A 16,719-nucleotide genomic window follows, 5' to 3' on the forward strand; every position below is an offset into this window, starting at 1 on the left:
GCTTCCAATTAAGCAGCAAAATCACTAATGATAGGCCAGAAAGAACTTCACAAAAGTATGATTTGATAAGTCTTATAAGCTAAATTCCCTGAAAAACCCTACTTGATAATATGGATCATCATACAATTCAATTTAACTGTAGGAATTAAAAGCATAGAATAAAATAAAATAAACACTAGAAGTAGTAACATCTTTCTATCAACCTTCAATAAGACTAGCTGTAACTATTCTTTTTTGCATAAAAACAAGAAATAATCTTGCATTATTTTAACTCTGTATGCATCCCAAAATCCTCCAAGTGCTGTGTCAGGGAAATAAAGATGTGAAGGCATCTGAGTTGTGTTTTCTTTCATCAGTCTTTTTTCATTGTGGTGAATTCCATTGGACACCTGAATACACTCAGATGAAGGTAAACTGGAGGAGACAATTATGAGGTACATTGTTTTTTTTTTTCCTTTTTTCATGATGAATGAAGTTCTGGAGTCAGCCACAGTTTCACCTTTTTATCCACAGCAGCTGTGGCTAAAACTAGAGCAGGTTTACCCCCTGTAAATTTTGTCACACAAAGCAGTTAAAAGTAAGAAGTTGAGCTAGTAAATGCAGAAATATAATAATGGGCCTTTTAATGTTGCTGATTGGGAAACTTTTGCAACCATAGAGAGTAAAAAGAATAAATGAACACTATTATTACTAGGGCAAAGCTGCACAAATTTAATTCTCCTGGAACCCCCCCAGCTATCAGAAACCTTTGCATTTGACTGCTTAATTACTGACTTGATCCAAAATTTGTAGACCAAGGACCCTAGAACTAATAAGAGTAGGATACCAGGAAGTGCCCTTATCAGAGATATTGTATATTTTCAGGAAAATTTTTTAAACTGTTACCTGCTGGAATCAATTGAGGGGCCCAAGCAATGCCAGTAATGACACCTGTAAAAAATGTCAAGGGTGTTAATCAACATAAATAACCAAAAGGAGAAAAACAAATGAATTAGCAAGGCATTAAGCAAACTTCATTGTCCAATTATTATATTTCATAAAGCCACATTTCCTTTAAGCTTTTAATGAATTAGTGGAACACCAAATATAAACCATAACTTAAGTCAGAATAGGTACTTGATCTGCTACAAAAAAAAGGCAAATGACACGAAGTTGTCCCCAAGAAAAAACCTTAAATAGATCTTAATAGCATGGCCACACATTGAAGATATTTTATAAGCATGTTAAGCATCTGGATACATGGACAAAATAATTCAAAACTACTTATTGAAGAATGAGGAAAAGATAAGCCTGTCTGGCTTAGTTCATTCTTACCGCTTCAGTTAAAACATTATTTAATGGCCATTTATTTGTCTCAACTTGAAAAAATGAGCCTAAGGCATTTGTAAAGGCCTTTCTACACAAGGTATACACCTAAAGGTTACTAACTCACAAATCTAAAAGGTAAATGCATGCTTTTTTGCCTAGAAAACAAAAGCCAAAGCCTGTAGTCCATTCTCATTTGGTCAGGCCATCCTTTAGAATTTCAACAATGCAAAGGAAGGAGCGAAATAAGAAAATACATAAACATAAACATAAACATAAGCCCAAGAAGAATCTAAAATTGTTCAGAATTGTAAAGCACTCATGCAGGATAGAGTTGCTATGATCTGGCAGTGATATCCTAACAATTTGGAAACTAGAGACCTGCCCGATTTGAAACAAATTCAAACATTCAAAGAAGCTCCTTTTTTATTACAATGGCTACAAAGAAAATGCCATAAATAGCTTGGTTATTATCTCCACTCAGAAATCAAAACACAAGCACCTCTAGATTATATGAAGTTCTTGTACTAAACAACAGTTCAAACAAAGTTAAATAAGTTCTCAATGAGTTTTTTAATCATTTTGAGAATAATACAAGTTAATGTGCATCTTATTATCTAATTATCCATGCATTCTATTGTGTTTCTCCCATTCATTTCAATGTCATAGTCTCACATGGCATCAGAAGTCATGGCCAACATCAGATTAGTTCGCCTGTTTGCCACAAAAATTCTTCCTATGTTTCCTTCATTGCAACACGTAACGCACCTCTCACTCATAATGAAAAAGTCGCAAAGGAGTTGTGGAGATTGAGTTTGGGATCAATATAAATAATTACTTGGAACTTTGCAGTGCAGCAAGAAGAATACAAAAGAGATGACACATATCCAGACAAGTCAAGTGTAGCAGGGTTATAGTGACATGGTTTCATGAAAGTCGATTGTGAATAAAGAAGAGATGCACAGCAACATGGAAAGGGAACTTGTCAAACCTTCATGTGATTTGTCAGCAGTGTCTAGAACCTTTCCAGTCTCAGCACATAACCATTGCAGAATCGAACCAGAAGTAGCCGCAAGGATCTTGCCATCAGGCGAGATCCTAAAATGATCATAATGCAAAGTAGAACCTTTTGCATCATGAAGTGGAATAGAAAACACTTTCAAAGTCTTCGGGTCCTCATCTAGATGATATCGAACTGAACAGAAAAAGGAACAGTGGACAGAATTAGAAGAAAATAAGACTGGAAGTTTTAATATGGTAATTTTCTCAGAGGAGAAATTTCACCAAAAAACCATCATATGCATCATGAGCATGTTAAATATCAGTAACACACGATTGTTAGTTGTTACTGTTAGCATCCAATGTAGTAGTTCAAGACGAATACATAAGTAAGAAATTAACACACAGACAATATATATAAATATATATAATAGCACATAATCCAGAGCATTTTTCCAAATGGATAAGGAAAAATTAAACAATGATGAGATCAGTCAATAAAAGCCCATATATATCATGCTTCACCTATAATTCTGCTAGAAATAGCTAGAAAGTAATGCAAATCTTGCCAACATTTCTCATAGAAAAATGTTAAGCACAGCAATCAACCACTGAAAAGTGTCAATTTACTCAAACATACCATTGATATTCCAAACTCTAATTGAACCGTCTTTAGATGCTGTAATGATCTGCTCTGAACTTGGGGTAAAACATAAACAGGTTACCGCACTCTGAGCACAAAGAAAGTCATTTGGTATTAAAACCATAATCTTTGAGGAAATCTTAGTTAAAAGCAAATTGAAATCATAATCAAGGCACAAAAATTAGGCCGCCCACAAGAAATTCCAAAAGCTGAATGAAAACACAAAATGACAAGAGACCAGCAACATTATAAAGGACTTGCATATAAGAAAATAAGACAACCAACATATAGAATAAATAAAACATGCAGGGTGAAATATAGAAAACAGTCAAACAAATTGAATGCAGGTGAAAAACATAGTGCACTTTTGGATGTACACATTTTTTTAATTTAATCTTATTGATAATACAAGTTTGTTTGATTTAATAGGAGGATCTATGTTTCATCCTTCAAAGCATCAAACAGTTACCAGGGAAAGGAACAGAAAGCAAGTACAGGCTCATAGATGCTTGGCAGACATTTGAATTTCACATAATAAAACAAGATCAAGCAAAATGCATGAAACAGCAATTCAATGAGACAAATATGAGAAGCTAGAATAATAGGAATAGCCTCATTACATACCAACCCTGCCCAGTGTTAAACAAAATCAAACAATTAATCAACATTACTAGGAGTGGGAATCCATCCTACAGTGGGAACTAGTGCCCGCTTAAAAAAAGGAAATGCTAATGAGATCCTTGCCATGTACATTAAAGCTCCAAAAATTTGATCTATCCAAGAACTTAGAACTGAATATAGAATACAAGTTTGTTTGATTTAATAGGAGGATCTATGATTTTTCCATGCAGATTATGGAATCTTCATTTTTTATGATATGAATAAGCTCTCACAAGGTAGATAAGGCAGTTACCTGTTGGCTTCCTTTCTTTATCTATTAAACAAAAAATAAATCCATCTTTTTTGCAGAGATAAGATGTGTTTATAGCTGTTCATTACATGTTTCCAATGCTAAAAATGACGGGGGACCAAATTTATAAAACTACAAATTTTTTCCCTTGATAAAAGCACCAAGAACATGAAAACTAATCATCACATTCTCATTCCTAAAACTACATAGTTTAATCAAATATTAGTAAAAAATACATGGTATAGCCTCTAACTCATCACTCCGACAAGTACTAAGCAGGTATAGTCCACTATGGAAGGCATTAGAAAGTATGGGACTGAATCAATATCCCAAACATACCTCATCTACTATCAAGTACAAATTTACATCCAGAGTTGCAACAAAGCTAGAGTTTCAAAGGGCGTGGTACAAGAATAGAACCTTGAAACTAGAACCAACAATGACACCAGTATCATTTATCCAAACCTTGGCAATAACATCAGCACAAAATGCACAATGAAACGAAGAGAGAAAACACATACAATTAACTACTCTTTTGGGATTTAAAATTTCAGTTTTGCAGGCACAACTTCAGCATTACTCATACATGTCTGAAGAAAAGGTCCACACAATGAAAACACAAAAACAGTATGTATATCTTACCTTATGTCCTTTTAGTTGCATGACTTTCAGAACCTCCTTGACAGAACCATCCTTAGAATAAACAATTTCCCACACCTAACAGCACCAAGCAAACCAAATCAGTATTCAAACAGATAATCATTGAATTTTCTTGCCACTTCCCAGGCAAAAACATTTCTAGGAATGAGAAAACTTCTTGAGAAAAGATACATAAATTAAATTTGAAAGGCATCAGCCAAATCAATAATCAGCATTGGGTCACAAATCAAAATAGCAGAATAAACCAAAATCTCTGCAACTTCACATGCCGGTGGTTCACCAGGCTCCTTTAGTTAGTATAGTTGCTTGTGGTACTTAAAAAGAGGATAAATATGTCACTCTCATTGAGTATCACACGGTCAAGCACAGGAGAAAGCCACTAGAATTTTTTTTCTAGTATTGGGTCATCCTCATGATTTGCAAAGAAGCAATTCGCATAAATGGCAATATGCCAATTGAACGCATCCCAATTTCTTTGTTTGATGTCCACACATATTTGCTGGAAATATTATTCAATAGGAGGGAAAGCTAACCTTCACATCTGCAGTAAAGGCTGCAGCAGCCAGAAAACGCCCATTTGGGGAAATGGTAGCCATGTTGTTCTTTAGTTGATTTGTGTCAACAGTTCCCAGCTCTTTACCACTTTTTCCATGCCAAATTTTAATATCAGTCCCTGAGATAACAGCCAACAGACAGTTAACAAATATACATCTAGAGATAAATGCATGAGAAGGAAGATATTGACTATCAATGTTAAAAAAAATCTAGATGATGTTTGTACTCCAACTTTCTAACAGAAAGCAAGGTAAAGCCGTCATATCAGTGCTGAAGAAAATCAAATGGCGTATCTTTGGCAACAATTTTTACACATTAGTAACAAAAAGGAGAATATGAACCTTAGCCAACTGGATTTGGGTTCAAGTACTACCTCCACAAAACCAGTGAGACATGTTCAAAATGGAATCATATCAATCTCAACGATAATGATTTACAACACCTAAATTGTCTGGAGGCAAGAAAATCATGCATTTCAAATATCATACCAAAGGCGGTCACATCTCTATCATTGCCATGATTTATAGTGCGTATAGCCTTAGAAATGACCTTGATGTCTCCTTCATAAGTTTCAAAATTGTGAATTTATTGATTACGTCCAATACATTCATCATGAAACAATTTTGAGAGAAAACTGTAGTGCCATTACACACTTTGGTCATCTAGGGTGGTTCCTGTACACATTTTAGACAAATTGAAGTGGAAGTAAGTCTAACACAAGAAACCTGCAGTGAAAACTAAGCACAGTGCTCAACATTCATCTCACTAACTCCTGCTTCAGTTGATGTGAACATAAGCATGGGTATCAACTGATATCAAGGAGGCAAAGTTATTGCCATCACATTTCTCTGTCAATTTCCTCTAATATATTACATTACTTCTCATGTCTCTCATCAGTTTTGGTTTAGTATCCAAGCCACAAAACTTAAATTTCATTCTGAAGGAGGACTTGGAATCCCCAAGCAGAAGGTGGCTGGAGGGAACAATTGGGGAGTGTTGCCATGCAAGGTCACATTAGAATCAAGTTTTTCAAATGTGCATTAATTGCTTGAACTCTAACCTAGAGGAATAATTGATGACATGCTAGTAAGATGTCTTTTCCGATTAGCAAAAACCTCACATAATTTTTGAGTGTCCAGCCACATTTGCTTGGGGCAATAAATTCATTGAATTGGGGCAAATCTACTATTGCAAAGTAATCTCAGATTCAAAAACACAAGTAACAGCTAATCAATACCTTCAGAGCATGAAGCAAGGATCGTGCTCCCATCACCACTTCCAAAGGTTGCAGAGGCTCCAACAAGGGTCAACACAGAGCTCCTATCATGCACCTTGTGGTGCTCCCATTTGATCTCCGGGTGGGGAATTTTAACTTGCTGCTTGGGGGCACTCACATCTGCATACATATAAAGAGAGGATCCAGACAAAGTCTGAGCCGCCACCACAACCGAAGTCTCCCCCTCAGAGAAGGCAATCGCTGTCGGGTGTGCCCCAGCCGGCAAATTCAACCTTAAAAGCCTGCACAACAATCATGAATTTCACAAGAATCGCAACATAAGGAAAAAGAGAGACACAGATAGATTGAAACCTACTTGAAACTTTTGCTGGAAGCATCGTCGATCCGGAAAATCCTCACAACTCCATCACCGCACACTGCAAAACAGAAATTAACACCAGATTAATTTCAAAAGTGGCACAAACCTTCACGACTACAGATCGATGATCGCACCGGTAGCAAGATTCAGGCCATCAGGCGAGAAGCAGAGGGCGGTAACATCATCCCCGTGGCCTTTCAAAGTGTTCACGTCGAGAGGGTGGTGCCTTTTGATTTGATCCTGGAATTACACCAACAAAAGACAATTTTTAACCAAATAGAATGCAAACAAAGAGAAATGGGAGCCGAGAAGGACCTTGTCGGCGGCTGCGTGGTGGTGGGATCTGGGATGGGATTTCTTGGAGGGAGGAGGACGGGAGGGCTTCTGATCATCGACCTTGGCATCAAGGTGTTGGGCGATGGTGGCGACCTCGGATCTCTTGCGACGGAGGTAGTCGGTGACGAAGAGGAGGGCGACGACAGCGCCTATAATGGCGGTGAGCAAGGGAATGGAGATGGAGGAGATGAAGGGGATCGATGACGATGGATCGGAGATCATTTTCGGGTTGATTTCGCGGGAAACGGGAGAAAATGCAGCGATTTTGTGGAGGTTTATAGTGAGATGTTGGAGAAGAGAATCCGAGAGAAGGCTTTGGGTTAATATATATATATTATTATATTGTTAAAATTTTCTATTTTTTTTAACTAATTTTCGTAATTCTAATGGAGTAATATCTAAAAAAATTAATGGCGAAATATAATAAAAAATTATAAGGAAGTATTATAATTAATTTTAATGGAATTATTTTTAAAATTTTTTATGAGGAGTTAGGAATGGTAATTTTGACCATATATATATATATATATATATATTTCTAAAGGTAAACTATTTGTTACAAAACATAGAGTGTGCATAAAACTCGACAAAGCAAATAGAGGGATAAAACCCATACATACATAAGCACTACGACTACTCACACTCTCGTAAATATGTCTTCAGCTCATGTTTACAAAAGATTGTAACAGAACAGACTTGTATTAACAATACAGAGGAGGAAGTGCTTATATAGCCAGCCGTTGGATGAGTCGGATATCGATGCTTTGAGATTCGCAAAAATGGCAGTATTTGCCGCCCAACTCCGGCCGCCTCCAACTCCGGCCACGAACGCAAGCTTCGGCACATTGTACACCAATGGCAATGGAACCCTAACGAGAACTGAGGCTTACCTCTCCCTCCCTCGCCTCCTCAAATCCTGCGCCAACTCCTCCGCCCTCTCCCCTGGATCCCAGCTCCACGCCATCTCCGTCAAGCTCGACCTTTGCTCCGACGTCTTCATCCAGACCGCACTTCTCTCCTTCTACTCCTCCTGTGGTTATCTTGACACCGCCCTTCAACTGTTCGACAGAATGCCCCACCGAAACCTCATCACCTGGACTGCCGCCATTGACGCATGCCTTCGCTCGGACCACCCCCATTTAGCGATTTCCTTGTTCGTCCAAATGCGAGACTTCGGCATCGTCCCTGATACCTTCGCTCTCGTCAGCTTCCTTGCCTCCTGCTCCTCCCTTTGCGCGCTTGACCTCGGCCGAGGAGCCCATGCCCATCTAAGCAAGACTGGCACGGAGCCCACCCCCTTCCTCGCAACCGCGCTTGTCGACATGTACTGCAAGTGTGGTAGCCTGGACGATGCCATCAAGGTGTTTGATTTATTGCCTAGTAGTGCTAAAACCGTTCAAGTTTGGAACTCAATGCTTCATGGACTGTCATTGCACGGGCTGGGAATGAATGCCTTGCAGATGTTCGATGAAATGCAGCGCGCGCTGGTGCAGCCAAATAGCGTCACTTTCGTTGCACTCCTTTGCGGTTGTGCGCACGCCGGGCTAGTAGAAGAAGGGAAGATGTACTTTGGGTTGATGAGAAGCAAGTATGGAATTGAACCCGGAGTTAAGCACTTTGGTTGCATGGTGGATTTGCTCGGCCGTGCAGGGTTGATAGATGAGGCATTTGATCTAGTTGCTCAGCATGTCAGTCCCGGCCAACCATGTCATATGGGGAGCTTTGCTCAATGCTTGTAGGATCAATGGGAATATAAAGATGGCAGAGACTGTACTTGATAGAATTGTCACAGAAGAGCAGACGATGAGTAGCACAAGCCATTACTTGATAATGTCAAACATGTATAGAGATGCAGGGTTTGAGGAGAAGACAGCAGAGTTGAGGATTAAGGTTGGTCGGAAACCAACGGGCAGGAGCTGGATTGAGATTGCCGGAGAGATGCATGAGTTCATGGTTGGGGTTGCTGCATTCTCGCACCCGATGTGGAAGGAGATTAAGACAATGCTTGATGAAATGGGGAGAACAGAAGGTAAGAAGATGCGTGAGCAGTCGGAGAACATTCACAGTGAGAAGATGGCTGTGGCATTCGGCTTGATCAGAACAAGTGCACCGACACCAATAAGGATATCAAAGAACTTGAGAATATGTCAGGATTGCCATGATATAATGAAGTTGATTTCTCAGGCTTACAAAAGAGAGATTGTTGTTAGGGACTGCAATCGCTTCCACAGATTCATGGGAGGACTCTGCTCATGCAAGGACTATTGGTAATACAGAAAACAAATAAAGGTCCAGCACTATTGATCAAAATGTCCGGTACAAAGGTCAAGGAAAATAAATCAAAGACAGACAAATTTGGTAGTCCTAAAATATGGATAAGGTTCATCAGTTCATCCTACGATAATAAAATAAAATTCAGAAAAATCCAAGAAAGCTAGTGTACATGTTAGACAAGCAAGAGGGTTGCAGAAATTCAATTGCTAGCATTCACCAAGATCGAAAGAGGCTGTGGAATGCACAGTTCTGATCAGTGAGAAACCCTACAAGCAGTCAGTCATACTGCTTTACCCGGTTGGCAATGATATGTTGATATCAGTCATGGAGTTTCTTGCATCTGGTGCTGATTGAAGAGAAGTTGACCAGTTTTCTCCCCGAAAGGATGCGGAAGCTGCAAGTGTGGGCTTTGGGCTTGTCGAGCTTTGCTGCTGTGCTTGCGCATCACCAAATACATCCTCGGTGTCTATGGTCGATATTGGAACTGCAGCTGTTGGTTTGGCGACTGATGCAGTCTCGTATTTTGGCCTTTTAATCTTCTGCTCCATCTGATAACCTGGCATAAAGCTGCCCACCACAACCTAAACAAGCATGAAGTTAGATCATATGATATCATTTGTTATCTAGCACTAACCAGAGATCTCAAAAAATCAAAATTGGTATATGTATCAGACATGTATAAAATCCTAGAACAAAAATCGGATGATGTTGTTTCTACACTGTAATCCATCAACAGTTGTAATATGATGGTAAATTGCCAGATAACATTGAGTCATTGACAGTGATGCATGCTCATTGTTCACATGGCACAAATCATTTGGAAACAAAGGAACCATTATCAGAGATTTTCCATCCAAGAACAATTCAAAACCCGATTACATCAAATATGCCATTAGATTTGCTAGGATGATGAATATTTCAGAACCAATCCTTCAATGCAACCAAACCTCATATATCTACAATTAGACAAGTGTGGAACATAAAGGAAAAAGAAAAAGAGAAAAATGGCAAGGTGAATCAAACAGTATATGATTTTGAAGTACCTGCACAGAACTAGCAGCCACCAATAGTCCTGCAAGACACCCACCTACAACGCGCCCGTCGGGACTAGCCAAAGAGACACTCATTCCACCATGTCGGCTCCTTGTCCCACCATTATCAGTTGGCATGAATGATCCAGACAGAGAAAGTAACTCAAAGCGACCCTACGTACATAATCAGATGAACTTATTACAAAGCAACTTCAAACAAAAGAAGAGGATTTATTAGAGGGTGAGATTCCAAATAACTTGGACCAAATAATGCTTAGGTTTCCAGTTAAACCTCGAAATTATTCATCACCCTTTCAAATTTTTGCATCGTTAGAGAGAAAACTCTAAAAAAACTATAGTGTGACATAGTTGAATAGAAAGACGTGGTCATATTTTCTCTGCTCAAGCCAAACTAAGCAAAGCCATTTTGAAGAAGAGACGTCCGCATATTGCACTTCATAATAGCAGCCAGAGCTTGCTCAAACTACGCTACAACAACGGAATATTTACCACCGAGCTGTTTTACCGTTTCCTCTTTATTTCTAGATTACCCTTTCTCTACCTAGAAGAGAATAAATAAAAATCCTAAGCCAATGACAAACAGATTGCAGCTAACCTTCAAATGAACTGAAGAATACCTGATATTGAAATCTTTCTTAGATGCAAAAGCATGGATTTTGCTCCAAGAAAACATCTCAGATACTGAAAGATTAGTACAACAGCACCAAGAAAAGTAACTCAAGGATCACAAAAGCCTTCAGAAAGGTTTCAGAAGTGGTAGCCTAATATTTTTTTCCCTGAATCATGCAAACGTTCTTTGCATACATTTACCTAAGCATTAATATATTGCAACCTTCTAATAACCCATGCAAATTAAGATGAATCAGGTGTCCTTGCCTCATCTCATTTTAAAAATCTTGTCAATATAGTCAATATCCATCCCCCACCTCACAAGTCTTACTAAAAGAGATAGGTTTGCCTATAAAATACTTAATTACTGCAGTCATCAATGAAATGTGTACATATAGAAGGGGGGAGCTATAATGTTGCCACATGACAATTGTATAATTTTCTCACCAAAAAAAGGTTAGAATTTCAGCAAGCTACAGCATAAAGGACATGATTTGCATGTGCATGCAGAAATGGTCTAATAATTAGATTGTATACAAAAAAAAACCATGTGAAAAGAAAAGTGTACAACTGCTCAAATTCAGATATCATGACCCTGACAAGAGAAAAAGAAATAAATCAAGTTATCATACCTCATAAGTCAATGTACCACCAGAAGAATCTGGTTGGCGAAGTGTGACATTTGAAATGACACCATTAGCTGATAAAATACAAATAGCCCGAGGCCCTTGCTGAGAAAATGATATGATCTTCATTGTGACATCCTAAAAATAGAAATGATCTGTTACGGATGATACAGGTAACAAGTGGCTTATAATATCGAACATGATAAGAAATTGAATTGGTTAGTATAAATGAACTATTCAATTGCCAACCCTAGCTAAGCCACTAACAACTTATTACAAATCACAGAAGATCTAAATTATCAATATTAAGCGGCACAAATGTATTTATTAGAAAACCTGTTTGCCAAAGAAGCTGGACACTGGTTACTCGTGTACAAAACTGGCACCTTCACAAACAATACTATCAAAGAATAAAAAAAATGGATTTTGCAAGATCTATCTATTGAATATTATTCAATGTTGCAGATACTCTATTAAAGCATCTTGTTAATGACAAATTCAAATATGAAATTTGGAACGATAGAGAATAACCTACAGAATACAACCCATCCTACCGTCTACAGCTTGAAAATGAAAATATTATCACACCACTTAAAATTTTATACATGGATGTTCATCTTGTTCTCCAAAAGCACTATGATGCTAATGCGTTACCAATAAGCATAAATATGACTATTTAGACAATGTCAACTTGAACTTAAATTCCAGTCATTCAGGCGGTATTAGGTTGTGGATGGAATAAATTAGGATAAGTTGGAATAGAATTTAAATTAGGATAAGCTGGAATAGAATTTTGGAATATGTTTGTGACATGGAACCTTTATTCCTTGTTATTCCTACACTGACCATGAGGTTTGACATGGTTAACACATTCAAACAAGTACTTTTTAATTCAAATTGTAATAGTCTAATTAATGACTAGGCTAATGCTAATTTCTTGGTTAATATTCACTAGTGCTAATATTATCGTAAGCAGTGATGTCATAAAAGAAAAGTTACTTTGCTTTTATCATATTCTAGTGTATTCCATTTGGTTGTCTGTTTAAAAATTCATTGGGATAACCCAAAATCTATATATTCACACCAAAATTTACGAAATCGACTGATATGACTCTTAGCATTGTTATCTCTAATACAAATTTCATGTCAGGTATTTATATTTATATTAGGTAATATCACAAATAATTTAAATGTCCCTCACTATACCATGATTATAAGAACCAGTCCTCCTTGATTGTTTATCTAAAGATAAATCACTTTAGGATCCTTGGTTGTACCAAAGGTTCTAAAGTGGCTGCATGAAGAAAATTTTAATTCCTTTTTTTTTATTTTTTATCAAAGGATGTGTTTGATTACAGGGTTAAGGGCAGCCAAAAGGTTGGGGTTTTGGGGTGGGGCAAGTATATTTTAAAATCAAACTTGGAGGGAAAACTTTTTTTATCTAGAGTTGATAATAATTTAATTTAATTAATATTAATCAAAAGTTTAAAGGATAAAAGCCTAATATATAATTATTAAATCTTGTAATGAATCAAAATTTTAAAAGATAAAAGCCAAATATATAATTATTAAATCTTGTAATGAGAGTCAATGGATAACCATAACCCTAACCCTAACCCTAGGGGTGTAAACGAGCCTTATGAGCGCAAGGTGCAAAGAAGATGATGCAAGATAACAAGATCCACGATTGGCATGGAGAACGCTTGCCACCAAAGATGGGGAAAGGTGGAAGGCCAGGTGAGGAAGAGAGACTAGTATGAGGCCAACCTACAATTCAAATGGGCACATGTGACAAGGTTGAGAACTGTATAAGAGAAGATTTACAGTTTGAAAAAAATCAGTTAAACCCTTTATAAAATTTGAATTAAAAATTTTTTCAGTGAAAATATTTCATTTAAATCCAGGAATTGGTACTTTTTTGACAAATGAAGGGAAAGATCCGGCTTAAACCCGCTTATTTTTCTTTATAGATCACAAAACCTTTGACAACAATGCTAAAATATTCTGAATGAATCAAAATATTGAAATTTTCAGCTGTAAAATAATGAGAAATATATAACATTTCTTTTTGGTAAAAGGCAAAAATTCCATTGATTTGGCCACCATGGATTTCATGCATGCTGAATTACACAAATACTATCATTAGGCCATTGTTAAAATATCTTACTCTACAAGTAATATTTGGAAGCTCACTGAAGTTAGATGAAAAGAAGGATTCAATACAAGACATACCTCACCGGCTGCCACACTGATGACATGAGGTGTAAAATGTGTACCAGCAGAGCATGCTGCAATATATAACTTTGTGCAAATTAGAAAAGTTGCAGACACCAGATGCAATTGAAAAGACATATTAGAGGAAGGGCACAAAAAATGAGATGAAGTGCACTAACAATTCTTGTAAATTAGTTCTAGCTATGGCACCATCTAATAAGTAAAAAACAATGAAGAAAACAATTCGCAGAGTTAACCAGAATAGTGGTGAAAGAAGAATGATAAAAGCTTTTTCAGCGCGGAGCAAGATAATGAACTAGTGAACACAATGAACAGTTATAACTTAGAATAGAGATTACCTTATGATAACAATAAGGGAAAAAGCAAAAATATCATAGCTTTGTTCTGGCACTCACATCATTGACAATAATGCAAAACAATGATATTCGTTCTCAGCCCTTTCAAACCAAAAACTAGATTCTTATAACAAATAAAGGTGGATGGAGTAGCTAGAGTCAAAATTAAACACCAACTAAAACCTAAATTTGAAGTCATCATCAAGAGAAACAACAAAACTCCAAGTCATGTGCAGCAAGCCCCACTGCCATTGTACTAACTGTCATGTGTCATCTTCCATCACAGATGAATAAACCAAATTGAAAACCAAAGACCAAATCCAAACAGGACAGAAGAAAAACAGAGGAAACAAAAGAATAGAACGCATAGACTCAGAGACAGATACTTACCACATAAGACCACATGGCATAAATCTATAAGCCAACAAACTCTCAACAACTCCACGGTTTGTGTGGTGGAGAAGTTAGAGTTACAAAGAAACAAAGAGCACAAACAGGATTCCCTAAAAGACAGGAAATCCCGTCAGGAAGGCATTGAAAACAAGTCCCAGATAAAGGGCCCCATGAACTAAAAGATGTAGCATCTTAAGCATAACCAAAGAGGAAGGAGCAAACCCACGAAGCGTTGCCCCACAGGACATCATATCCGATTCAGATAAGAGAGTTGGAAAGCAAGGAAAGTACAGAGAAAGAGGACGTAAGAAGAAGCAGACGAGAAAAAACAGCAAAGGATGAATGAAGAGAAAGAAAAAACCTCAGGTTCGCCAAAATCGAATTTTTCAAGGTATGTATCAACACTAATCACAGCACCAAGATCAAAAAAAAGAAAAAAATCTCAAACATTAGTCAAAATGATTCCCTTTGAAAAAGTCCCAGAGAATGAAAAATCCAAGCTTTATCTTCAAATAACATCCCTACCAAGCGGAGTTTTTGCATGGAAGCCCAAGCAGTGATCATAGCATCATAATTATTTTATAAAACAAAGCAAAACTACAATTTCCATGAAAAAAACATGCAACCTTTTTTTTTTTCAGAAACCATACCTAGAGATTCCATCTCAAACCCAAGTTGGGACCTTTTCAGGAAATCCATTGGCCGCCCTCTACTCCGCTTCTTCGCCGTCACCGGGCGGTCCCCGGTGTACGGCGCCAGCAAGCTCCCATCCGGCCCATACTTCCTCGGTCTCCCTCTCTTCTTCCTCGCCGGACCCTCCATCACCCCACTCCACGTCCCTGGCACCACCGCCAAAACCTGCGCCGGAGCCGACACCTGCGTCGGAGCCACTCCCTCTACCTGACTAGGCTTCTCGCTGTTCACCTCCGCAGCCACCGGATGGTTCGTCCCGGAACCCTCCACCACCGTTGCCGCCACCGACCCAACTGCTAACTCTTCCACTCCCTCCATTCATAGATAAACCCACAAAAGCCCTAGAACAACAACCACAACAAAGATCAAAATCACAGAAAGCAATCAACAGAGCTCTCACACCCGTCCTATCAAGTTTCTAGGGTTTCTCTGAGCTTCCGCCATTGAAACTCGAGAAACTCCACTCCATCTCGTTCACCTAACCTTATTTCCCGCCAATTTCTCGGACCAGTACGGCTCTCACTGAACCGGTCGGAATCCGGTTCAATCCGCTCCAAATCGGTTTAAACCGATCGGAAAACCGTTGCCGAACCCGCCGCTTTCCGGTCTGAAGATCTTCGGATCCGGAGAGGAAAGTGAGACACAAAGAGAGAGAAAAAAGGGATTAAAAAAATTTTTTTTTGGAAAAATAATTAAGGTAATAAAATTCGAGTAAATAAAAAGGGTATTTGTGAAAAAAGAATTTAATATTTTAATTAAAAAAAGCCGCAAACATCGAGGTATATGTTTCGAATTTTGAAATAAATATTGAAGCGTTCATCGCGGGGAGTTTAATTAAAAATATATGAAAATATTTTTAAAAATGGAGTTTTTGTGGGGGCTCGTATTTTTAAATTGATTAAAGCTTGTGCAAAAAGAGCCTTGAATGTTTAAAAAATTTTAAATATGTCCTTTTCTTAAGTTTGGCGGTCTACTTTGACTGGTGGCCCGGTTGCTCAACAACTGTTGGAATATTTCCAATCTGGTCCCCTTTTTTATGATTAATTATTTCCATTTTTGAATTATTTTCTTATTAATTAATTTATAACAATTACTCCATATATATATATATATATAGACTTAATTTTCATTAAAAAAAACTTGCGAAAAAAATTAAACAAATAAAAAAAAAAACCTTGAAAGAAGGAGGAACTCACATTGGTGGGCCATAAGAAGGCCAAATCAATACTTCTTAAATTAAAATAGTTGGGCCTTTGCAAATCAGCCCATTGAATGCTTAAATTTGAACTTTTATTTTTTTAATTATATAACTTGATGAATAATAATATAAAACAATTAATTTGACCAAAATAACATTGCGTGCACTTTAGGAAACGTTTGCTATTTTATATATAGATATATATATATATATATATATATAAATGTATTTGGGCATGAGCATTTATATTATGTTTTTAAAAATATTTATTGACCAGCGTTAAAGTTGTTGCAAATGCAAC

At 37.5% G+C, this 16,719-nt stretch overlaps 4 protein-coding genes across 5 annotated transcripts; 2 read left to right on the forward strand and 2 right to left on the reverse strand.

Moving 5' to 3' along the window:
- Positions 1–131: 131 nt before the first annotated feature.
- On the reverse strand, positions 132–7,301 carry LOC120276389 (transducin beta-like protein 2). The gene is made up of 10 exons (XM_039283114.1): positions 6,983–7,301; positions 6,802–6,907; positions 6,665–6,725; positions 6,310–6,590; positions 5,051–5,190; positions 4,500–4,574; positions 2,945–3,035; positions 2,297–2,500; positions 886–930; positions 132–546 (listed from the first exon to the last, which is right to left on the reverse strand). Exons 1-10 carry the CDS (start codon positions 7,223–7,225, stop codon positions 461–463), a joined length of 1,332 nt encoding a protein of 443 aa, XP_039139048.1. The 5' UTR covers positions 7,226–7,301; the 3' UTR covers positions 132–460.
- Positions 7,302–7,782: 481 nt separating this feature from the next.
- On the forward strand, positions 7,783–8,742 carry LOC120276251 (pentatricopeptide repeat-containing protein At2g02980, chloroplastic-like). The gene has a single exon (XM_039282973.1). It carries the CDS (start codon positions 7,783–7,785, stop codon positions 8,740–8,742), a length of 960 nt encoding a protein of 319 aa, XP_039138907.1.
- Positions 8,743–8,761: 19 nt separating this feature from the next.
- Positions 8,762–9,274, forward strand: LOC120276252 (pentatricopeptide repeat-containing protein At5g48910-like). Its single transcript, XM_039282974.1, has one exon. The coding sequence runs from the start codon at positions 8,762–8,764 to the stop codon at positions 9,272–9,274; it is 513 nt and encodes a 170-aa protein (XP_039138908.1).
- On the reverse strand, positions 9,275–15,897 carry LOC120275797 (AT-hook motif nuclear-localized protein 1-like). Of its 2 annotated transcripts, XM_039282504.1 has the most exons (6): positions 15,704–15,897; positions 15,178–15,561; positions 13,797–13,852; positions 11,571–11,702; positions 10,321–10,482; positions 9,275–9,858 (listed from the first exon to the last, which is right to left on the reverse strand). In XM_039282504.1, exons 2-6 carry the CDS (start codon positions 15,536–15,538, stop codon positions 9,568–9,570), a joined length of 1,002 nt encoding a protein of 333 aa, XP_039138438.1. In that variant the 5' UTR covers positions 15,539–15,561; positions 15,704–15,897; the 3' UTR covers positions 9,275–9,567. The 2 variants fall into 2 exon arrangements, with proteins under 2 accessions (XP_039138438.1, XP_039138437.1); XM_039282503.1 differs by having other exon boundaries at positions 15,178–15,897.
- Positions 15,898–16,719: the final 822 nt, after the last annotated feature.

The sequence above is a fragment of the Dioscorea cayenensis genome, chromosome 14 (genome assembly GCF_009730915.1).
Source record: "Dioscorea cayenensis subsp. rotundata cultivar TDr96_F1 chromosome 14, TDr96_F1_v2_PseudoChromosome.rev07_lg8_w22 25.fasta, whole genome shotgun sequence".
Lineage (NCBI taxonomy): Eukaryota > Viridiplantae > Streptophyta > Magnoliopsida > Dioscoreales > Dioscoreaceae > Dioscorea > Dioscorea cayenensis.

Coding starts and splice junctions, on each gene's coding strand:
- LOC120275797 (XM_039282504.1), bottom strand. CDS start 15,538: ATGGAGGGAGTGGAAGAGTTAGCAGTTGGGTCGGTGGCGGCAACGGTG. Junction 13,853..15,177: donor GTTTGAGATGGAATCTCTAG/GTATGGTTTCTG, acceptor TATATATTGCAG/CATGCTCTGCTGGTACACAT. Junction 9,859..10,320: donor TGGCTGCTAGTTCTGTGCAG/GTACTTCAAAAT, acceptor ATGCTTGTTTAG/GTTGTGGTGGGCAGCTTTAT.
- LOC120276252 (XM_039282974.1), top strand. CDS start 8,762: ATGGCAGAGACTGTACTTGATAGAATTGTCACAGAAGAGCAGACGATG.
- LOC120276389 (XM_039283114.1), bottom strand. CDS start 7,225: ATGATCTCCGATCCATCGTCATCGATCCCCTTCATCTCCTCCATCTCC. Junction 3,036..4,499: donor TGCAACTAAAAGGACATAAG/GTAAGATATACA, acceptor CTTTGTGCTCAG/AGTGCGGTAACCTGTTTATG. Junction 931..2,296: donor TGCTGACAAATCACATGAAG/GTTTGACAAGTT, acceptor CATTTTTTACAG/GTGTCATTACTGGCATTGCT.
- LOC120276251 (XM_039282973.1), top strand. CDS start 7,783: ATGGCAGTATTTGCCGCCCAACTCCGGCCGCCTCCAACTCCGGCCACG.